The sequence below is a fragment of the Phocoena sinus genome, chromosome 10 (genome assembly GCF_008692025.1).
Source record: "Phocoena sinus isolate mPhoSin1 chromosome 10, mPhoSin1.pri, whole genome shotgun sequence".
Taxonomy (NCBI): Eukaryota; Metazoa; Chordata; class Mammalia; order Artiodactyla; family Phocoenidae; genus Phocoena; species Phocoena sinus.
This window is the reverse complement of record NC_045772.1, coordinates 77,518,709-77,543,549: the sequence shown is the minus strand read 5'-3', so window position 1 is coordinate 77,543,549 and position 24,841 is coordinate 77,518,709. Positions and strand designations below refer to the sequence as shown.

Sequence of the window (24,841 nt, the reverse complement as noted above, 5' to 3'; positions counted from 1 at the left end):
ATCAGGAAGTTAACTGAAGAACCTGATCTAATACTGGCGACTGCTACACAAGTATCAATCAACAGACTTGAAAGGTTTCAGTCCAGCATCTAGGAGTCTAGAAGGGACATTCTTGCAGTAGCTACCCTAGGACATTTGGTTCTAAAACTGACTGCACTGTATTAGATTCCCAGAGCTGCCATTTCATCCCCCTATAAATATGTATTAACATGTTCGCAAACTACTTTTAAATGGATAGAAGTGACTTAACTACTTTCAGTAGTAACCATCTTTCTATTTAAAAAATGTAAGTTTATTACCTGCTGAATTCCCACTGCATAAGTTTTCAAAAAGAATTCGGAAAATTCAAAGTATTCTTTTGTGACATTTCCTGGGCTTCCATATCTTAAAATACAAAGAGAAAATGTTTAAATACTGCAAATTTTAGAAACAAAGCATGCTCACCAGTTTAAATACTTGTTGAAAGATGTATTCTATTGGAACAGAAACTAACATTTTACCTTTTTTTCACAAGCCCCAAAATGAAATTATGATAAGCTGTACTTAGACTCCAGGCCATACTTAAAATTTCAGACAGAAATATCATTTCTCGATCCTTTTTACAGAGAATAGAAAGATCCAGAGAAGACTGTTCACCTTACTATGATCTCAAAGCCAATGATCACAGTTAAGCCTGCTTTAAAACAAAGCATAGGGTGACTTTTTGCCCTCTGCTGCTCTAAAGAAAAATAATCATATACTGTAGAGCATCAAGGGACCTATTCAATTTTATTATATCCAATACTGAAATACCAACCATAGATTGTAAATCTAATAACCAGAATTACCGTTCAAAGAGACGAGCTACAATGTGTAATGCCCACTTCTTACACTTCCACCAGACTAATTCTGGTCTATCATCCTCGTCAATCTGCAGAGTCTCCTAGGAGGACAAAAACACCCAGATAAAATTCCCACATAATGAAAAGGTTTGTGTGACTAACAAAGGCAGAATAAATATTGATACAAATTAAGTAAAATTAAATGTGAATTCAGACTGCCAAACAAATGCAAATTCTTACTTTATAGATTGCTAGGTAGGAATTAAACAAGCAAAGCAAATTTCAACCAACCAGTGCTGTTGTTTTATCTTCTATCTTTAAAAGGCCCAGATAAGTAGAAAACAAAACACAAAATACCATATCCCTCAAGGAAACTCTCTGAGATGCCAGAAAAGTTCTATATCTTGATCTGGGTGATAGTAACACAAGCGTATGTTTGTCAGAATTCACTGAACTGTTCACTAAGTTCTGTGCATTTATGTGTATAAACTAAACCTCAACACAATTTGTCCCAAGATATGGGCAAAGGAAGGAATACTGCACATTTGGAGACAAGCTCAAAATTTTAAATATTTGATATATTTTAATTTAATTAATTTGATTATTTGAGTTAATCTGATAGATGAAATATAGTATCACTGTAACTACAGATAAAAATGAGACACCATCTTTCACCTATCAAACCGGCAAACTTAGAATTTAACAAAACAGACATTCTCAGTCACTGCTTATTAAAGTATAAAGCCAGCGCACTGTTTCTGGAAAGCCGTTTGCAAGGTCTGTCAAAGTCTTGCACAGGGAATTATAGCTATTACTTTCTAATAACTTTTAATGGAGTATAACCTATAAAAATACTGAATCACTACGCTGTACACCTGAAACTAATATTGTATACCTATACTTCAATTAATTGATTAACTAATTAATTAATTAAAGATCTGTCAAAGCCTTAAAGACTGCTAAGAGGTTATCCAAACAAAATAATCATGTATGTGCATAAAAATTTAACTACATCCTTATAGTTAAAACACTAAAAAACTAAAACAACCTAAATATCTAGCAAATGAAGCATTCAACAAAAATGACACAATGTAAAAAACTTCATAATCATACAAAATATTTACAATAGATTTTAAGTGAAAAATGAACTTCAAAACAGTACCCATCTATACCAGTTTTACAAATATAAAATATGATTGCTCCTCCTAACAAATTTCATTAATGCTCCTTTTTCTGTATACCCTTTTAAATTACTTTTTAATAAGATTTTGTCAGCATACCCTTTTTAATCACTTCTTCCTATAAAGATTCTGTAATATTTTTTGTAGAAAGAAAAAAAATGTGGTTGTATATAAATGTAGAGAAAAAAAGACAAGAGGAATAAATACCAAGTTTTAAAAATGGTTATCATTTTTAGTAGGATTAAATAGTTATTATTCTATTAATTTTATCTGAACTTTCTAAAAATGAGTATGTATCATTAATTACTTTTATTACAGTAGTAATTTTTTTTTTCCTAAATAGCAGGCTGGTATAATAAATCAATCTACCACAAATAACCCAAACCCAAGTTTTCCCCATTCTTCTTAGGAACAGAAGCCCTTTCTTACAGGTGGAACAGTCCTGTCAATAATAGTTCGGAAGATCTCCATCCACGCTGTCATGGTTTGGTTATTCACCAGCTGAAGAGGCAATGCATACTGAAAACAAAGGACAACAACATCAGACAATAATTCCTCCCCTCTAAAAAATCAGCAATTTATCTATATTGAAAGGTTGAAATATATGAAACGGTTAACACCTGACCGTGAAATTAGTAATTTCAGGTGGTTCAACCTAAAATTTAACTTAAAACAGCTCTATAAACATATGTATGTAAATTAAATTTTTTTAATCTAGAAAATATACATGCCATGAATTATTTCTCTAGGCATTTTTTCTTTTTACCAGGGGTCTTAGTTCCTTGACCAGGGATCGAACCTGTGCCCCCTGTATTCAGAGTGTGGAGCCTTAACCACTGGACTGCCATGGAAGTCCCTAAGCTACTTTTTTAAGTAAAAAATTATAATAATACAGTAAGGCATCATTTGTTCAACATGATATTCTAGATAAGTGATTTTTTACCATTTACCTCTTTGTGTGTCAAACTTTTCATTTTTCCAGCTTTATTGAGATATAATTGATATATAATACTATGTATGTTTAAGGTATAGAACAGGACGATTTGATACACATATACATTATGAAATTACTATCACAATAAGGTTAGTCAATACTTCCATTACCTCATAAAATTATCTTTTTATTTTTGAAGTATAGTTCATTTAAAATATTATATTAGTTTCGGGCATATGAGTGATTCAGTATTTTTATAGACTATACTCCATTTAAAGTTATTACCAAATAATGGCTATATTTCCCTGTGCTGTACAATACATCCTTGTTACTTATTTATTTTATACATAGTAGTTAGTGTCTCCTAATCCCATACCCCTGTCTCAACCCTCCCCACCTCCCTCTCCTCACTGTTAACCATTAGTTTGTTCTCTATAACTGTAAATCTGTTTCTGTTTTGTTATATTCATTCGTTTGTTTTATTTTTTTAGATTGCACATATAAGTGATAAGAGTATTTGTCTTTCTTTGTCTGACTATTTCACTAAGTCCATCCACATTGTTGCAAATGGCAGAATTTCATTCTTTTTTATGGCTGAGTAATATTCCATTGTGTATATGTAGATACACACACCACCTCTTTATCTATTCATCTATCGATGGACACTTAGGTTGTTCCCTTATTTTGTCTACTGTAAATAATACCACTATGAACACTGGGGTGCATGTATCTTTTCAAATTAGTGTTTTCATTTTTTTCCAGATATACACCCAGCAGGAGAATTGCTGGATCATGTGGTGGTTCTGTTTTTAGTTTTTTCAGGAACCTCCATACTGCTTTCCATAATGGCTGTACAAATTTACATTCCCACCAACATGTACAAGGATTCCCTTTTCTCCACATCCTTGCCAACATTTGTTATTTGTAGATTTTTTGATGATAGCTATTCTGACCAGTATGAGGTGGTATCCAGTGGTTTTGATTTGCATTTCTCTGATAATTAGTGATGTTCAGCATCTTTTCATGCACCTGTTGGCCACCTGTATGTCTTCTTTGGATAAATGTCTATTCAGGTCTCCTGCCCATTTTTTAATTGGGTTGTTTTTTTGATATTGAGTTGTATGAGCTGTTTATTATAATTTTGGATATTAACCCCTTATTAGTCATATCCTTTGCAAATATTTTCTCCCATTTAGTAGGTTGTCTTTTTCGTTTTGTCAATGATTTCCTCTGCTGTGCAAAAGCTTTTAAGTTTAATTAGGTCCCACTTGTTTATTTCTGCTTTTATTTCCTTGCCTTAGGAGACAGATCAAAAAACAATTGCTATGATTTATGTCAAAGAGTTTTCTCCCTATTTTCTCTCCTAGGAGTTTTATGGTTTCCAAGTCTTAATCCATTTTGTTTATTTTTGTATATGGTGTGAGGAAATGTTCTAATCTCATTCCTTTACATGTAACTGTCCAGTTTCCCCAGCACCACTTACTGAAGAGACTGTCTTTTCTCCATTGTATATTCTTGCCTCCTTTGTCATGGATTAATTGACCATAGGTGTGTGGGTGTATTTCTGAGCTCTCTGTTCCATTCCATTGATCTATATGCTTGTTTTTGTGCCAGTACCATGCTGTTTTGATTACTGTGTCTCTGTAGTATAGTCTGAAGTCAGGGAGCATGATACCTCCAGGTTTGTTCTTTTTTCTCAAGATTGCTTTGGCAAATCAGGGTCTTTTGTAAATTATTTGTTCTAGTTCTATGAAAAATGTCATCAGTATTTTGATAGAGATTGCATTAAATCTATAGATTGCTTTAGGTAGTATGAACATTTTTACAATATTAATTATTCCAATCCAAGAACACAGAATATCTTTCCATTTCTTTGTATTGTTTTTAAATTCCTTCATCAATGTTTTATAGTTTTCAGAGTATAGGTTTTTTACCTCCTTGGTTAAGTTTATTCCTAGGTATTTTACTCTTTTTGACGCAATTGTAAATAGGGGTGTCTCCTTAATTTCTCCTCCCATAATTATCTTTTTTTGTGGTGGAAACTCATTTTAATGACTTTAATGAAAATCTTTACATCATGAAACATTCAAGAAACATTTTTTCAATTACTTTCCTCTACACTGTGGCATGAAATCACAGTTCACTGTATTACAGTGTGCAACCCCACCCCTACTACACCTTGAGCTACAGGAGATGAGGCATAGCACCTCTGCATCCATGCAGTCCAAAACCTACTACACACTAAGGACATAATGTTAAGTAAAGCTCACAGTCTAGTTGAGGGGGTGAGGGGGAACACATTTAAACAAGGAATTACAATATGGTATGATAAATAGTACAGATAAAAGCAGTGTAATGTTGATAAGGGCACCTGTGAGGACCACCTAATGCAGCCTGCTACTATCAGAGACAACTTCCTGGAAGAAGTGATATGCAAGCCAAGACCTGAAGGAGCACAAATTGACCAGGGCATAAAGGGGAAGGAGAATGCTCCAGGCAGAAACACAGTGCCTTAAAGGCTCAGAAGTGACAGAGGACATGACCTGCTCATGAAGCTGAAAGAATTTCCATATGGCTGGAGTGCAAAGAACAAAGCTAAAGCTAAGTATGGTATAAGATGAGGCAAGAGATGAAGGGTTTTATAGGCCATGGGAAAAAGTTAACACTTTGTTCTAAACGCAGTGGGGAGTCAGTTGGCTTTACGATGGGGAACATAGGAGGAGCAGGCTAAGGGCTGGGGGAAAGTAACAATGAGTTCACTTCTGGACAAACGAGTTCTGAAATATGTATGGAATATTCAACAGTCCTGTACACAATATTTAATAAATGCTTAGACAAAATCAATTTCATTGCGTCATACTTTTTAAAACATAAATTTTTCTGCCTCATCCCAAATTGTTAGATAATCACTTTTTACTTCCATAAACACTGTAACTGTGCCTCCTAAAGCCTTCTAAATTTTTGCTTCCAGGATTTCCCACTAAAGAATATTACTGTATTAGCATATAATAGATTACTAAAATGGTTTAAAATGATGAGGGTTTTTTTCTGGTTTTTTAGGTTTTTAGCACATACATGTTGAGAAAAAAAATTTTAGATTTTTGTTCTCTTAGCAAACCAAGTAGAAGTAGAGGTTTTAAGAAAACTATTTCATCAGCCTCTGTCTCACTTACTGATTCCTGGCTATGCTTCTCCCAATGGGGAAAGGGAAGTCTGGCTCCAAATAAATGGGATATTACTATATCTAATGGCAAAACATCTCACTGAATAAAAAATATTTGCTAAAAAGTGATTCTCCTGAGGAAGATTTCTGAACAGAAAAACAAAAACAAAAGCACCATACATCTTCCTACCTTATTACTTTTAAAAAAAGAAAAAAGAGGATGAAGGAATGTTTTCCTAGTACTCTAGTTTCTTCTCTTTTCTCAGATGTGCCTCCTTTCCCTTTCTCTCTCCCCCAAAAAAGGCTAAGCTGAAAAACCAGGAAAATCTGCCTTGGACTATCTCTATTAAAAGTTTAAAAGATGAGGCTAAAAATATAAATCTTTATTCAAGTGAAATATTCTAGAACAGTATGAAAATACTTAAGTCAGAGAGAAGCCAAGAACAAAACCAAACTATCTTGGCTCTCTAGCCTGATGAAACTATCCTCTTGCCGTGACTAATTTAACTAGAAAGCATGAAATAAAGCCTTAATCCATTCAACATCAAACAGTTTAAACTGACAACAATTATTCTTCTCCACCCAGATCGAAATAACTTACCCAAGTCTTTTGAGGATTAAATTTTAAATATTTTTATATTTAAAACATTCCATATTAATGTTCTTTATAGCTTTCAGGTAAGAAAAAGGAAGTATTTTAAATGAAGGTAAATGAGGCACTCAATCTTGTTTGTTAGCTTTAAATGGGTCAAATGTAAAGAAACTACCATCAATATGCTTTCCCAATTAAAAAAAGGAAATCTCAGGGCTTCCCTGGTGGCGCAGTGGTTGAGAGTCCGCCTGCCAATGCAGGGGACACGGGTTCATGCCCTGGTCCGGGAAGATCCCACATGCCGCAGAGCGGCTGTGCCCATGACCCATGGCCGCTGAGCCTGCACGTCAGGAGCCTGTGCTCCGCAACGGGAGTGGCCACAACAGTGAGAGGCCCACGTACCGCAAAAAAAAAAAAAAAAAAAAAAGGAACTCTCTTCTTTTCCTTCCTCTTCTCCTATAATCATAACTAATCCTATAGGCAGAATGCTATGGACAGATTAGTCAAATTATCAGGTTTCAGGGAAGTTAACTACCTTGTTTCTTCCATACCCAGACTTCAGAGACTGGGGGTGAAAGGCATATGGACACTGAATCTCAGCTCTGCCACTCAGATAACCTTGGACAATTAAGTTGACCTCTCAAAGTCTGTTCTCTCATAAGGATGTTTTTAAAGAAATACATGTGAGAATATACAATATGTAATTTTTAACAATAACTGACACTTACTGAGCACTTTCTATGTATCAGGCAGAAATACAAGGCACCGTATTTGTCTTCTGCTATAGAAACTTACCTGCACAAGTGCATAAAAGATTTTCAGGATCTGCTTCTGTATTAATACAGAATAATGTGAGGAATCAGAAAGGAGCTGCATGATTTGTTGCTGAATACGAGGCAGAAATATTTGCATTGCTGCTATAAGAGGTTCTCTTTCCTCTGCTTTCTTATATCTACATGAGCAAAGACAAAAAGAGAGAACAATAATTTCTCCCCCCCACAAAAGAGCTATAAACAATGAATGAAAAATAATATTTTTAAACTATATAAAGCTATAACATTCCAAACACTAGCTTACATTTTCTGTTTGGATTGCTAGAATAAACTTGAAAGGAACTTTGAAAAAGCATATCCCTGTTTTAGGCAGAATACCTAAAATCTTTCTAGAAAGAGTTAGACTAGTTCAAAAAAATCCAAGACAGTTTTGCAACTTTCCACATGAATTTTTCTAGTACTTAAATTAATTTTCACATACCACAATTCTTGCTATAAAATACAAGTTGATAAACAGTTCAAATAGACATTCCTATTATATAACAAATAATGTGGTGGAAAAAACATTTGTCCATCTACCACCCTACTTTGAGAAGTTAAAACAGTTTACAAATTTAGGTGCTCTTAGGTCACTTTAACAGGTATAAATCTAAAATATACTCTAAAAATCATTTTAGAAGGAAGAATACAGGACTTTGCATGCAGAAGCAACAATCCCCTTAGGAGCTAGAAAGCAATGCTATTAAATGTGACACTAGTCCCACACCTCCCAAGCAACTTTTATAGAAAAGAAAGTCACTAGCAAAGAAACTTGAACATTTTCTACCTTGCATCCAAAAAGGTAAATGTTTGGTTTACTTAATGATGTGCTTACTTAAATATAAATGTTAAGGTACCTCTCCATCAAAATTTCCAAGGAAAACTGTTAATAAATGGTCCTCTGAAACTAACAAATAAGTTTGAGAAGCACTAACTTAGAGATTAGTACATTAGCAGATTAAAGATTCTTTGAAAAACTGTAGTATATAAACATGTTTAACTGTGTTTAATCCAACATTTCCCAATCTAACCTGATTCTGTAGAACACCCATAGCAGACCCCTCTATGCAATGTAATTCTTCTAAGTAACAGGAGGCTGGTATCTTCAGCCAATAGAAATCAACTTACTCATATGTCTTCACCAGTTGATACAGACATAATAAACTGCCAAGCCAGCTTCCACTGCTCTGTGATTGCAAGTAATAGTCTATCTTGTCGACTACTGCTGGCCAGTGACCAGGGAAATCGTATTTAATGATGGCACGGAGACACATTGTTAACTGGACTCTATAAAGTGGGGGAAAAAAGTCCAAAATCTAAGTAGTTATAAATATCAGCCTTCAAAGACCTCTAATATTGTACATAAAAACACTCTGATTCCTATTTACTTACATTATATAGATATTTATCTGGGGTGGAGGAAAAAAGAGCAGTCCTATAAAGAAAAACCTATAAAGTCCTATAAAGAATTTAAAAATAAATTCAGGGACTTCCCTGGTGGTCCAGTGGTTAAGACTTCGCCTTCCAATGCAGGGGGTGTGGGTTTGATCCCTGGTTGGGGAGCTAAGATCCCACATGCCCTGTGGCCAAAAAACCAAAACGTAAAACAGAGGCAATACTGTAACAAATTCAATAAAGACTCTAAAATTGGTCCACACCAAAAAAAAAAAAAAAAAAAAAAAAACTTAAAATAAACTCATAAAAAATTTTCCAAAAAAAAGACAATGAATCCACCCTAGCTCTGTAAAATTTCCCAGCTTGTTATATTTTGTATTTTGGTTATTATATCCTAAGGGGGAAACAAAACCAAAAAAGTATTTTATCGTTTCAACTGGACATCTTAGCCTAAAAACGGTCAAAGTAAGTAAAATGGAGGCCTACATAACAGTGGGAAACATCTCTGTGAGCCAAAGTCTGGAACCATTCATCATCAGTTCCCAGTCACACAGTATTTTGCACCTATCACAGCTTCCTGAGATCCTAATTTTTGTATGAAGTAACAAGCATTAGCTGGTAATTCCTGAAGAGGAATGCTAAGAACTATTTCCAAAGAAATAAAGAAAAAAGCAACAGGAAAGACATAAAAAAAAGAAGAAGAAACCTCTTTAATGAACCGCAAAGTGAAGCTATGAAAGATGTGATCTCGTAACACAGGTCAGTAATCATTTCCTCAATTGGATACAACTATAATTGGGATTGAAAAGAAAGTGAGGGGAAAAAAAGTTCTCTTCTACCAACTATTAGTATGTCCTTACATGGTCACTTGCAAATGGATGGAGAGTGAATCTAGCTAAATTAGGATTCCATAGTGCCAAGAAAAAGATATGTGTTCAGTTCAACAGCCAATAACTTGATTTCACTGAAATGAAACAAATAATGCCTTTTCCTTGCAAAGGATCTTTTCCAAATCTAATTGCAAAAGATCCTTTGCAATACTCTTAAATAAACTTTGAGAATATTTCTTTAAGAGTAGTTACAGGGCTTCCCTGGTGGCGCAGTGGTTAAGAGTCCGCCTGCCGATGCAGGGGACGCAGGTTCGTGCCCCGGTCCGGGAAGATCCCACATGCCGCGGAGCGGCTGGGCCCGTGAGCCATGGCCGCTGAGCCTGCGCGTCCAGAGCCTGTGCTCCACAACGGGACAGGCCACAACAGTGAGAGGCCCGCGTACCAAAAAAAAAAAAAGAGTAGTTACAGTTAAGCCTTCAGGACATAAAAGAAGCAAAGCCACAAAGAACTGTCTCATAATAAAGATAAAGATAACCCCTTGTGCCACCAGCAGCTGTTCCTAAACAACAAATAGGTCATATTTGTATTCAATAAAACTGAAACTTTTCATTTTTTTAATTTCATCTTCAGGTTGACCCTCTTTTTTTTTTTTTTTTTGCAGTACGCGGGCCTCTCAGTTGTGGCCTCTCTCCCATTGCGGAGCACAGGCTCTGGATGCGCAGGCTCAGCGGCCATGGCTCACGGGCCCAGCCACTCTGCGGCATGTGGGATCTTCCCGGACTGGGGCACGAACCCGCGTCCCCTGCATCGGCAGACAGACTCTCAACCACTGCGCCACCAGGGAAGCCCCTAGGTTGACCCTCTTAATCCTTTCTCAAAAAAAAAAAAAAAAAAAAAAAAAAAAAAAATCCTTTCTCAATTCCAAGCCAAGCAAAGGATGTTTATGAACAGCCATCCTTTCATATATTAAAGTGTAGAAGTCATTGCTTGCAAGATTCAGAGAGATTTGAAAATGTAAAGATTTTGACAAGAAATGGACACATGATGGTACCACAGGGAAGCCAGTGCCAGATGGCATTTGGGCAACCAATGAGAATGATGATTTTCTTTCATCAATACCCCTATTTTCTCTTCTTACCCAAACAACTGCACAAAGAGGTGTTCAATGTTTGTCCACCTTCCTCACTGTTATCCTCACACTTTCTTCCCTTTCTTCTGCTTATGCCAATGTACATTATACACTCAGGGATAGGTTACATCTAATCTCTTGAAGTTAAATAATTTCATTCCCCTACCTCAATTTCATCTATTTCCCTCCCACATTTTCAAAAGCAACCTAATCACTTACTCATGGTGAAAAGAATTTGTTTCTCCTCTTTTAAGATTGCATAATTTTTTTGACCTACACCTCTGCTATCCACTAAGGGCAGGTACCAGCTACATGCACACACCGTAATTTAATCAAAATTGAATTAAAAATTCGGTTCCTCAGTTACACTAGCCACATTTCAAGTACTCAGTTGGCTTCTATGCCACATGGCTAAATATCAGACAGTGTGGATATAAAACATTTCCATCGGGCTTCCCTGGTGGCGCAGTGGTTGGGAGTCTGCCTGCCGATGCAGGGGACACGGGTTCGTGCCCCGGTCTGGGAGGGTCCCGCATGCCGCGGAGCGGCTGGGCCCGTGAGCCATGGCCGCTGAGCCTGCGCGTCCGGAGCCTGTCCTCCGCAACGGGAGAGGCCACAGCAGTGAGAGGCCCGCGTAACGCATAAAAAAAAAAAAAAAAAAAAAAAAAAAATTTCCATCACTGCAGAAAGTTCTATTGGACAGTGCTGCTTTATAGCATCTAATCTAAATTTGAAAAACCAGAGACAATTCTAGTTTATATTTTCTCTATCCTGTCTTCTTCAAAGGAAAAGAAGCTCAGTTCATAAAAATGAACAAAAAGATAGGTAAAGTGTTACAAAAACTGGTAGGTTAAAACCCCCAGAAGTCAATTTCCCTGTATCAGGGAAAAGAAAAGCAGATAGTAAAAAGTCAAGAGCTCATAACTAAGAACATAGGTTATTCACATAGCAAGGATCTATACAACAATTTTCATTAGATTTTTGCCTCCACTCTTTTTGTGGCAACTTACAGAAACTAAATATTTTTTCCAAAATATTTTGAGGCAAAGAATTACAAATGCAAAAACAAATAACTAAAACTGTATTCTTTGCCCATCTTCATTACTTTATCTCTTTTAAAAAACAAACTTGAGGCTGATGATTAAATCCAACCTCCCCCATTCATATATTTTGGGCTTCCTACTAAGCATATAGAAACAGTATAATGTACCTCACTAAATCTGGAGACCGAATTATTCCTTCCACAATATTATCACGTATTTGCTGGCGATCGTTTTCATGAATGTTAAATGGAAATATTGCTTCTCCTGGTGGAGGTTCTCGGTCCGGCCAGTACTGGGTCACCATGTTCTTCAAGTAAATGGCAGCTAAGTCAGAGAAAAAAAAATGCTGAAGTAGCAGTATCAGAAAGATGGCTTTCATTCAGCTTTACAGAGCATGAAAGGCTAAACCCTTCAATGCTAAACATGATACCCAGCAAAAATGGAAAATCTTACAGCTATAAATAGCCAAGTGGGGAAGGGAAAATGGATAAGAATTGAAAGTTTCTCTTTAGCTAGTAAAGCAAGTCTAAGCTGAAAACATCTCATTAAATCAAGCTTCCAGAGTTTACATGACAGAAAAATGATCCAGGAACTCAAGTATGCATCCTTAGACTAAACACAAGATGGTCTAAATGAAACTCTGCTAAGTACTTTGAGACCACAAGAGTCATACTGTTCATAATGCCTAATACTGAACTGACAACACATGAAATTCTACAGTCCTTCATGGAGATTGCTTTTTTTGTTGTTTTTTTTTCACTGGCTATTATCCCACACTACTATTTTGAAATACCTATAGTATTGGTAATTTTTATCTAACCCTTTTGAAATATTTGCCACTTGTAAATATAACAATAAAGAAAAGGACATCAGCTTTCAAATATTTTTGGAAAATCTCAGGAAATTTCTTACCTGTTTATTTCTATCAAAACACATAATCAATGATTCTGTTCCTATTCTTTTTAATCATCAACATTTAACAAAAGACTTCTAAAAGAAGCTAACATACTGCTACAGAATTTTGATAGGGGGTGTGAAGTTTTCTAACCATCCCAGCCAAGCACTGAATGTAAATTAATAATTACTTATAGTGTCATATTCTTACATATACTTAATATATATGAATAAAGAAAGGTGATCTGCAAAGCATTATAACTTTCTTCCCTTAAGTTTCTCCTCTCCCTTCTCCCCTCCACCCAATCCTCCCTTCATCTCAATTTTAACATAAACTAAATTGGCTCATAAAAGCATTATACCACAGAGAATAAACCAACATGTTCTACATTGGCTGTAATATAACAGAAACCCAATGAAATTATAAACCTGACATCCTACAAGGTCCTCTTTCATTAGTTTTGATTCAATACAGGTCTGAAAAAGACAATTTCACCTAAGATTTCCATTTTTTAGGATAAAAACAAAAATTATTTGAGAGAGTGAAAGGGAGGGAGGGAGGGAGGGAGGGAGGGAGGGAGGGAGGGAGAGAGAGAAAATGTATCTATATGTGAGAGAGTTTGGGTTTTTGTCTTTTTTTAATTCAGACCACACAGTCTCTGGACTAAGTACCATCGTTTATCCCAGTATATTTATTTTTTAATATTATAGTCATCAGCAATAAAAATACATAAACTGTTGAAAAAAATGAATAAATGATCTAAGAATATGGTCCAACCTGTCAGCAGTTCAGACTGATTTCATGAGATTAATCTTTGCAGAAAGAAAAATCAAAAAATCAATATATTATACACACCGTTTTAATCCCTATAGAACTAGTCTTGATAATAAAACACAACTTTCAGACAGCAAAGATACAGACATGGTAAAATCATGGACTTACTCATAATTCCGTCATTAAATGCTATTAATTTTATAACTAAAAAATATTTTTATTATGGGACACCACAAGAGATGGCCTATATAAAAGGCACACTGACAAATTTGTATATGTTGGAATAAATCTGCAATTAGTTAAAATAAAATTGAACTTAATGAATAATTTGAAAAGAGAATATTAATTACTCTCATGGATAATCATGGATTACTAAAGATAATGAAGGAAAGATACCAAAAATAACTGAAACTGTACCAATAATCTAAAAATCTCCCTTTAATCATTTAATTCAAGTATCTAACATTTGCCAGAGCTAAGAAAATACAAATTATCTTAATTCATTCATGAAGAAATTAAGTATTAAAATTTGCTTTTCTGCAGAATCCACTCACAATTTCAAGCATCTTAACTTTGAAATTAGTTTTAAAACATACAAACGCTTCTCCCCTTCTCAAACACAATATATCATCACACACACTCTATCCTCTGGACCCAGAGCCACCACTACACAGATCAACTGGGTTCCATAACCTCAAAGGGGAAAGGATGCCATTAAACTCTGTGAAGCAGAATGCTGTGCTTTTCTAAGTTGATGTTTTTAAGCTTTTCCATTTTTCACAGTAATTTGGTAGCCCCTCTCTCCTTCTCTCCCTTGATATTCCTTTAATCTGTTAAGGACTAGGAAATAAGGTAACAAAGTGTATATATTATATATCTAAAACAAGATTAAATAGATTCTGAGTATCCTACAAAGACACATTAGTTTTAACAAAAGAGCTTCTTGAAGTGCTTCTGGACTGATCAGAGGCAACTTTCTGCTTATTTCTAGGTTTTGTATTCTGGAACACTGAGGTTAACTTTAATAATGCTATTAAGCTTACCAATCAAAAGGAAAACAGTGGAGCAAACATCCAAATTTATTTTGTTTGGCTTGCCAATATCAAAATATTACATTTATTTCCTATTTCTTCACAGTAAGGTAATAAAGGACATTCACTAATGAGCTTGCTTGATAATAGCAAGAATATTTTAGAATTCCCCACAAACAAAATAATCAAGCACTGAATATTTTGCAGAACTAAGTATTTCCACTTAATATTAGCATAATTTTTTATACAGGCTGATATTTTTTAATCAAAGATCACATCATTCTTCTTTAAATGTCATACTAAAATGATAAATTATCTGTGGGTGTCACCATCAGATTCTTGGAGCTTTTGTATTTTAATAATAGATTAAATAGAACAGAAAATTTATTAATGGCACTTAAATTTAGGTGATAATGTAGAAGTCTACACAGTATATTTCAGACTGTCTAATAAAATGGATGCTCTAAAGTAGAAAGTTGTCCTAGTAAGTTAGGACATGATCAACCACCAAGACAAACCCTGTCATGTGGCTAACAGATTTGAAATCTACATAAACTATGAAGAAAAAATTGCCTTTAAATGCTATTTACATTTTATATCAAAACTTAATTACCTAAGTTATTAAGATTTAAAGTTGTATACAGTTGGTGAGGACATGGGGAACCCAGCATTCTAATGCACTCTTGATAGAAAAGCAAGTAAATGCAACTTGGTGATAAGATTCAAAATTCTACTTTGTTCAATTCAAAGTATATATTTGAATTTGAATTCTACTAATTCAAAATTGTTAATATCATTGACCTAGTACTTCCATTTGTTAAAATTTATTCTGTGAAACTATCCACACGAGCATCCAGAGATACGTGTCCAAGGATGTTCATTTCAGCATTGCCCCTATCAAAAACCACAAAAAAGGGGCTTCCCTGGTGGCGCAGTTGTTGAGAGTCCACCTGCCGATGCAGGGGACACAGGTTTGTGCCCCGGTCCAGGAAGATCCCACATGCCGCGGAGCGGCTGGGCCCGTGAGCCATGGCCGCTGAGCCTGCGCGTCCGGAGCCTGTGCTCCGCAACGGGAGAGGCCACAACAGTGAGAGGCCCGCGTACCACAAAAAAAAAAAAAAAAAAAAAAAAAAAAAGCCCTATTTTATAAAACAAAGATTAAATTGAGAATTGTGGTTTCAAAAAACTTACACAGAAGTCTTACAAACCTTATTAAAGTAAAAAATAATTCCACTGTGAATGCTTTTCCATAGGTTTTTCTTAACCACAAATGGATCATTTAGAAAATCATATTTCTCCAAAACTTAATGATTCCCTATATTTTTATTCTGTTATGTTCAAGTAAAACTAAATACTTTTATCAGTATGTATAGTATAATCCCATTTCTATATCGTTCATCTATCCTTCTACCTGAACACATGCAAAGACTAACGTTCACCCAATGTTAGTGATGGTCATTTCTGAGTGATGAATGTCAGGTAATTTTTTTCTACATTTTTGTTTCTATTTTTCTATATTGCCTAAATTATTTATTAGTACATATCACTTACATAATTCTTTAAGTCTCTTCAATTACATATTTTTAAACTAGGTATTATCATTTTACCCCTTTTATCATGAAATTATTCTCTTTCCAGGACTCATTACACTCTAAGACTTTCCCCATTTTTTTTTTTTTTTTTTTTTTTTTTTTTTTTTTTGCGGTAAGTGGGCCTCTCACTGTTGTGGCCTCTCCCGTTGTGGAGCACAGGCTCCGGACGCACAGGCTCAGTGGCCATGGCTCACGGGCCTAGCCGCTCCATGGCTCATGGGCCTAGCTGCTCCATGGCATGTGGGATCTTCCCGGACCGGGGCACGAACCTGTGTCCCCTGCATTTGCAGGCGGGCTCTTAACCACTGTGCCACCAGGGAAGCCCTTTCCCCATTTTTTAACCTTCTGGGTTCTAACTACCAGTTCATTAAAAAAGCAAAAAGAATAATAATACACATCAAGGAACTACCCTAAGATCCCACAGACTCAAAAGTAAGTTTCATGTTTATAACAAAAGTCCTGCTCCCCAATCATGTGGTTAAGAACACCTGTGCAAACCTTATCTCCACGATCTGATGCATGAATGGAACCAAATTAATATATACAAATTCATGGTCTTAATCTATGGGCCCAAAGGCAAGGCCACCAGGAATCATTAAAAATTAGGGAGATAAAGCTATTAAAACTGGGAAAGCTAAGAGGGAAAAATGGCAAGGTTACAGAGAAAAGGAACTGTAGCTAGAGGGAGAAGGGAGAAGAGGAAAGAAAAAGCTATGGTAGATTTAAGAGCTCAGTATGGACCTCTAAATTTCCAGGGAAAAAGAGAGTGAGATTTTAAGCCATTAGAAATACTTCATGTGTGTTTCCTATGTTTTCAAAGAAAGCAGATATTTAGAAATGAAATAAAACACTAGTCCTACTTTTACGCATAAATAAATTTATAAAGGATTAAAAAAAAAACCAACTCACCTGCCTGGCGTACTGGGAATTCCACATGGTCAGAGACTATAATCCGAAGTAAACTGGGGGCAAAATTGATAATCTTGTAAGACTGAAATTACAAAGAAATATTTTATAAAAAAATAGGGCAATATAAATGAATAACTGTTAGCACCTGTTTCTGAATACATTACTGTCCAAATAAAAGAAAAACTTTTAAAGTGAGAGAAACTCTACAAAGCCAAATGAAGATTACTAAAATACTCCAAGTCAGAAAAATTTACTTAGAATAAGTTGATGAATAAATGAGTAAGAACAATTTTATGCTTTTTGGACATATATTGTCAAAATGCTCTCTGGAAAGGGTGTAGCAATTTACACTCCCAAGAGTAGGATATGTGTGTTCATCTATCTAATATAGGGATTAGCATTATCAGTCCTTCAAAACTTTTAAACTTTTAAACCTTATTCATATTTTAAATTACATTTATTCTTTTTTTCCTGTTTGTTGGCTATTTGTTTTCTTCTACAAATTCCTTTATCCCCTCACCCTTTTGTAAATGGAATATTTGTTTTATTCTTAATAAATTCTAGGAGCTATTTTATGAATTTAATCTCAAATTTTTATTTGACTTATACATTGCAAGTGTTTGTTTACAGCTTATTTGTGCTTCAATTTTGTTTACGGTATTTTTGACAAACAGGAAAACATGGGCTACAGAAAACAAGAGATCCAACACAGAAAACGGACAATGGCTGTGCATGAGCTATAGAGAGGAACCAGTCCAGACTGGAACAGTGTGCTTCACAAGACAGTGTTGAGAGCTGTCGTCACCAGCTGCTCTCTGTTGCCAGAGCATCTTTTTTTTTTTTAATCTGTTCAACAAATTTTATTGAGTACTGATTATGTTCTAGCCATCTTTTTGTTTGTTTGTTTGTTTTTACATCTTTATTGGAGTATAATTGCTTTACAATGGTGTGTTAGTTTCTGCTTTATAACAAAGTGAATCAGTTATACATATACATATGTTCCCATATCTCTTCCCTGCCAGAGCATCTTTTAAATTTAACAATGCCCAAGTGAGCCTGTGCTGATGAACTGCCTGCTGCCTGGGCCATTTCTCCCCATAGACATGTTCTACTTTGACCTATTCCTGAGTTTGGCCATGGTAACTTTAGAAGCAAAAAAAAAAAAAAAGAGAGAGAGAGCAGCCTATTCCTTCTGATCATATACCCTCCAGATGTCTAGTACCTGGACCTAGTACCTGTCTAGTACAGGCCTGCCACATTCCCAGAGCTTACACTTGGCCTTGCCCACTGACATTCCCAGAAAAGACTCATACTCAGTGAGGCTAAAGCCAGACCATGACGCAGAGTCGTTTCTGCTTACCTCCTCCCAGGAGCCTGGATCTATGGTGCATCCCTTTCAGTACACCACTAGGTTTGTGCATACCACTCCATTTTTTAAATTTATCACCTTTCCTATTATATGTAATAGCATTTATTAAGATAAATGTTCAGGGACTTCCCTGGTGGCACAGTGGTTAAGACTCCACGCTCCCAATGCAGGGGGCCGGGGTTCGATCCCTGGTCAGAGAATTAGATCCCACATGCATGTCGCAACTAAGAGTTCACATGCCACAACTAAGGAGCCTGTGTGCCGCAACTAAGGAGCCCGCCTGCCACACCTAAGACCCAGTGCAACCAAATAAATACATATGAAAAAAAAAAAGATAAATGTTTGACCAAAAATTTGGAGAAAAGTGGCATCTTTAAACATTGCTTCTTTCCAACCAGGAACATTATGCTTTCTAAGTCTTTCCATATCCTTCAGTAAAATTTTAAATTATCTTATAATTGCTCTTCCTTTCATCCTGTATAAACCTCAAAATCTTAAATCTGTTGTATATAAAGTAAATTGAAACCACCAGAAATTTAAAGTAGTTTTTAAGAAAACAGATTTCTTTTAATAGCAGTTTACAGGAGTCAAAATTAAAACAGATTTAGCTCAGTCTCACCTTCTACATTTATATTCTTGTGAAATAACTCACATTTATAACTTTTGAGATACTGTAAGATCCTGTAGTGAATCAATGATTGAAACATATATATTGTTTAGTTCTAATCTACATAGTTTACTTATTATACATAAGTACAAAACCTTTACACTTAGATTAATACTACTTATTTGGAAGTAGTTATAGTGGAGACTTTATTTCAACACTGTTGCCACTGTACACATTTTGGAACTCCTCTTTTTGCAACTGTTTGACATTTCAGAGAACTTCTGCAACTTTTTGTCTTCTTTCAGCCTTGATTCAATCAACATTAATTTGACCAGCTAAAACATTCAGTGGTAAATTCAGATATATTCTCATACTACTTTCCTTACAAATATTTATCCAATTTCTTTTTCTACCCTGGGCTTCAAGTTTCTAAAAGATAATAATACTATCTCTCAATGATTTCTTGAGGATTTTGGTTCATACCTGTTAAGTTTTCTGAAAATAAAGTTTCCTTGCTTAGCTAAATTCTGCATTTTATGAGAATTCATTTAAAGCAAAACCTGATGTTTTCCCACTCTGCCTCGTTGCTCTCTCAACATTAACTTTTCCAGTCCTCCAACACATCAAGTTGAAGGCCTTTACTGAATTTGCTCTTCCCTTTCTTCCTCTCCCAGTTCATCTGGTTCACTTCTTCACAATATCTAGGTCTCTGCTCAATGCCATTCTTCAGAGACTGATCACCCTACTTATACATTCCAACACTCTCTCTAGGGCTTTACTCTCTATAGCACTTATAACCTAAAATTGTATTATTTACTTTTCTGTATCCCCCACTAGAAGGTAAGGTCCGTGAGAGCAGAGTCTTGTAGTAGTGCCTGCAAATAACCCAATAAATATGTTATTCACAGAAGCAAACTCTCTTAAAGGGCAATAAAAATGATACATACAGATGCATGGAAAAGGAGAGATTCCAAAGTGTGGCAATGAAAGTAAATATCTTGATTTCCCTTTTGAGGCCATGATTTACTAAAAGAAGACATCTTTCTGGATGAGTTACCAGAAAAAGATATCTACCCATTCCTACTTCCCTATGCTGCTGCTAAAGGGACTGCTGGGTTTAAAGACAGTGATGAATGTGTACAGGATCCATTCTTAATATCCTCCAATAAAACTGAAAACACATTTTTCCAGAGAAACAATATTGGATATAGCAGTCAAGGAGCCAGTCACTGGTAACAGAAAGATGTTGGCTACAGAAAAATATAGTTCCAAATAAGAATTTATCCTTGGGGGCTTCCCTGGTGGCGCAGTGGTTGAGAGTCCACCTGCCGATGCAGGGGACACGGGTTAGTGCCCCGGTCCGGGAAGATCCCACATGTCACGGAGCACTTGGGCCCGTGAGCCATGGTCGCTGAGGCTGCGCGTCCGGAGCCTGTGCTCCCACAACGGTAGAGGCCACAGCAGTGAGAGGCCCGCGTACCGCAAAAAAAAAATCTAGGTGCAAAAGAATTTACCCTTTGGAACACAGGCCATTATGTTTTGAAACGGCCTACTCTTCTAAATGGCAACTGACAAATCAATCAGTACACTGTAGAAACTGCCCCTATTTCCTATGCAGAGAATATTTATCGTGGGGGGACCTAGACTAAAATATTAAATGAGCTGGACCGTAATCATTTATGGTAGATTCCCCACCTGTTTATTCAACAAAAAAGGAGGTTACAGTGGTGGTAAAGGATAAACATACAAAATCCGACATTAAAACCATGTTTTATTAAAAGGTTATATGACATTATACTTTGGTCTTCTACTTACAATTCAAAAAAATACTTAGAGCATATTACAATCCAAAGCATTATACTAAATATAAATGTTAAATGAGTGACATAGCAATAAGCTACTTTTAGAAGTTACAGAGGAAATTGTGGTCTGTGACTAGTTGGGTGGATATGGGGCAGGGCAGAGTGAGGTTGGAATGGATTTGGATTGAAATACCACGAAGAAAAGGGTAGAATTGGATCCTAAATGTCTCTTGCAGTTCTGTAGGCTTTCCTACCTACCTTTTCCACTTCTATAAATTCAACTGCACTTACATACTGATGACTCAGAAACAAAGCAAGGGTAGGCTAACAGAGGCAGGGTAGTACAACATGATAGCAAAGACATAATCCCTGTCAACACTACCAGTATAACATCTGGCCTCATTGTGAAGAGAAAGAGGCTAACTCCCCTGTTCATACTGGTAGATTGCAAGTTCAGCTCTTGCTTTGTTCCTCCTAACCAATGCCTGGATTACTACTCTTCTAGCCAAGCAACATATAGTACTTTTACTCTGCAAAGCCTGGGACAGGTACTGACTTTAATTTTCCCCTATTCTAAGTGAGAATCCTTTTCTCTTTGAAGCACCAATGCATTCCCTTTGGGCTTCAGTTCAACTCAACCTTCCATCCAGAGTCAGTGTTTTCACTCTCCCTCTTATCTCTTGGAAATCCTGGATTCACACTTACTCCACCCAGATTTCCCATTAAAATAATCCCTTTCAGAGATTCACAATGGATATTTGCACTTTAAAGTCAACTCCAACCAGGGAAAACCTAAGTGAACTCCTACAGAAACATTTACTTAGGACAGTCGTTCTCACACTTTAGGAAGCACAGAATCACCTAGCTAGCTAATTAAAACATAACTGGGCCCCATCCCCAGAGTTTCTAATTCTTTAAGTCTAGAGTGAAGCCCCATAATTTGCATTTCTAACAAGTTCCCAAACGATGTTGATGTTGCTCATCCTGGGCAACACTTTGAGAACCACTAATTTAGGTATATTCTTTTACATTTTAAGGATTACTGCAACCTCACACAGCTGTCAATCTATCCCGGGGGTGGACCTTAATTCGTACTTTTTAGTGAGAGGTCTCTGATTCATTCTTACAGGTGAGGAGTAAAATACAAGCTAGAGTTTGGGATCATTAAATTTGTTAATGTCGGTAGTATCGCTGGAACATGGTCAAGGCTAGTTAGTAAGAATAGAGAATGGGGAATGAAAGAAAGTCTCACACATTTTACCGTTTATAAGAAATCCCTACACTTACTACTCGGCGAGTCTTCCGCAAAGCACTAACACCATAAAAATTGCCTGTTCTTCCCAGAGCACTCTCCCGACAGCATTTCTCCAACGCTCCAACAAAACTGCCAATCAGTGTCTAAACGGTCCTGCCAACCCCACAGAAGCAGGCGATGGGCAGGGTTTCCCACAGCAACACCTAAAAAGAGCTGGGTCTGCAGAAAAGCTGAACTCAGATTTGAATTTTAAGTGAATTTTCCCACCAAGTCAGCGTACTTAAGGAAAAGAAATCACATCCCGAAAACACTAGCAAAGCTTGCTAAAGCTTCTTTTTGCGGACCAGGCAGGCTGAACAAACTGCACTGGGGAAGGAAAACGACATGAAAAGATGCAAAGGTGGCCAACAGGTGCGTGAGCCGTTGAGAAAAGATCCGGAGAGTGCGGCGCCACTGGACCCCGGGGCGGGGGCTGGGGCGAGGGTGGAACCGGCCGAGAGACGCGTCGGGGTCTGGGGCCCGGGGCCCGGGTGGGGGTGGAGATCAGGGGCGCCGAGGAGGGAGAGTCCGGCGAGCCGGCGGGGGGCTCCGCAGGCCTGCTCCTTACCTGGTTGAGTTCATTCTCAGCTGCGATCCGCAGCTTCGGGTCGATGGTGCCTTTCAGCGCCTGGATGATCCGGTTGAGGTCCATCTCCCCGGGCGGGGGCTCGGGGGCCCCCGGGCCAGTAGGCCAGACTGCAGCTTTAGTTTTTCTTTTGACCCTCTCAGCCTCCTCCTCCGCGACCCTTGCACTACCTCACTCCCCACCCCCCGCCACCGTCGCCACCTGCAGCCACTTGCTGCGCCACTCTGACTCCGCGCCCCCTGTCCTCCCTTTCTACCCCCAACAACTCGCTCTCCATTCACCCTTTTACGACAGCCGGTGGGAGGCGGGAGAAGTAAGAAGAGGAAGCGGCGCCTCCTTTACGGCGGCCTCTTCCCCCCGGGCGTGATGCTATGGCCGCCCCCGCTAGCGGCCACCATGCTACTGTACGGAAAGTAGTCTCGGCTTCTTTCCCGGAGGGAAACCGGTTTCACTGGCTCCGGTAGGCGGCAGTCTTGCTACCATACGGAAAAGAGCCTACCGCCGCTTCGGAGATCCGGAAACAAGCTAGCTAGGTCTCTTTACAGCTACATCCAAATTAAGCATATATGGATGGCGTGGCACTTTTTGTTAGTCTGAGCACTCTTTGGGCATTACAACTGAGCCTGTTTCAGGGCAGACTTGTTGGGACCTTGAGATCATCTAGCCCACAGGAGAACAAGGCTCCCTCAGTCTGTGGGAGCCATCATTCATTCATTCACTCATTCATTCACTGAACGGGTTTTTTTGTTTTTTTCTTATTTATTTTTGGCTGCGTTGGGTGGGCTCTAGGCACGCGGGCTCTAGAGCTCAGGCTCATTAGTTGTGGCGCTGGGGGCTTAGTTGCTCCATGGCCTGTGGGATCCTCCCGGACCAGGGCTCGAACCTGTGTCCCCTGCATTGGCATGCGGATTCTTAACCACTGCACCGCCAGGGAAGTCCCTCACTGAGCGTTTTTTAAACATGTATTTTTGGGCCAGAGTACTACGATACTTAGGCACCACATTATAACAAAATGAATTCAATGCAGGTTACTATGAAGGAACTTACAATGTGATAGAAGAGACAAATGTAAACAGAAAAAATATACTTAGAAAGTAACTGTCCCAGATCAGAGAAACTAACTCTATGCCTGAGGGTTTCTGAAATACTTCCAGATCTTCTCAGAAAAGTAGTGAAATGCAAGAAAAGGTATACTGTCTCCACCCACTGTGGCCGTATCTGGCCCCAAATTTTCAATGGCATAAAAATATTAAGGAGCTAGTTGTTCCTGAGGTTAACCCAGAAAAAGAGAGTTTAATTACATTTGTAAAGAAGATGACTGTGGGCAAAATACATCTGAAGGGGTGTGATCTTTCCTGGAGCACGTAATTAAGACAGATTGGTTCAGCTAACTGGGTTCAATCAAGAGGGCAGAAACTTTGTGGTGGAAAACTTAGCTGCCTGAAAGCTCTCCCCTCTACAGGGGCTGTAAATGGGACCACGCCCTTCAGCTGGGTGCAAAAGTGCCTAGCAATATGTATCTGGTTGCTTCCAGTTTTTCCCATTCTCTACATTTCCATCAGAGTAGTGTTTCTTAAAGGTTAATACTGTCATGTCCCTTCCTTGATGATTTCCCATCAACTTCAAGATAAAATACAAACTCCTTAGCACTCCAAATTTTTATGAATCATAGTGCCTTTCATCTTCACACTATTTCCTTATCCCACTCTTTTGGACCACATGAATCTAAAATGCCTTGACCTCTAAAATCTTAACTCCAATATCCTCTTTTCAATTTAGGACCTTCTCTTCCATCTCTGTCTCCCTCAATAACTCTAAAACGGTTTTCCAACTCAGTCACTTTTCAGCCCTTCCTTAGTCTATCCATTCATGACTACACATCCTTCTCTGCTAATAAACTCCCAATTTAACTTCTCAAGTCTACCCTTGACCCACTGTGCAAACCGACACCACTACAAATGTGTTCTTTCCTTAGGCTCAACAATCCTATTCCTTTCCTTTGCTCAGCACCACCTTCAGCATCTCAGCAACTGTTCCCACCCTCAATACTCTTCTCAAACTCCCTACCTCTTTCCACAGAGC

The 24,841-nt window shown here is 37.5% G+C and overlaps 1 protein-coding gene across 4 annotated transcripts in view; it reads right to left on the bottom strand.

The window, feature by feature from the left end:
• IPO8 (importin 8) overlaps window positions 1-23,051 on the bottom strand; it is a 70,832-nt gene extending 47,781 nt beyond the window's left edge. The window contains exons 1-8 of one of the 4 annotated variants that reach the window (XM_032646058.1): window positions 22,742-23,051; window positions 17,102-17,183; window positions 12,068-12,224; window positions 8,632-8,790; window positions 7,487-7,643; window positions 2,432-2,521; window positions 828-922; window positions 300-384 (exon numbers count right to left, since the gene is read on the bottom strand). In XM_032646058.1, coding sequence (XP_032501949.1) covers window positions 300-384; window positions 828-922; window positions 2,432-2,521; window positions 7,487-7,643; window positions 8,632-8,790; window positions 12,068-12,224; window positions 17,102-17,183; window positions 22,742-22,825 — 909 coding nt within the window. In that variant the 5' untranslated portion in view covers window positions 22,826-23,051. The remainder of the gene's footprint in view (window positions 1-299; window positions 385-827; window positions 923-2,431; window positions 2,522-7,486; window positions 7,644-8,631; window positions 8,791-12,067; window positions 12,225-17,101; window positions 17,184-22,741) is intronic. The other 3 variants (XM_032646059.1, XM_032646060.1, XM_032646061.1) reach the window with 3 other exon arrangements.
• Window positions 23,052-24,841: the final 1,790 nt, after the last annotated feature.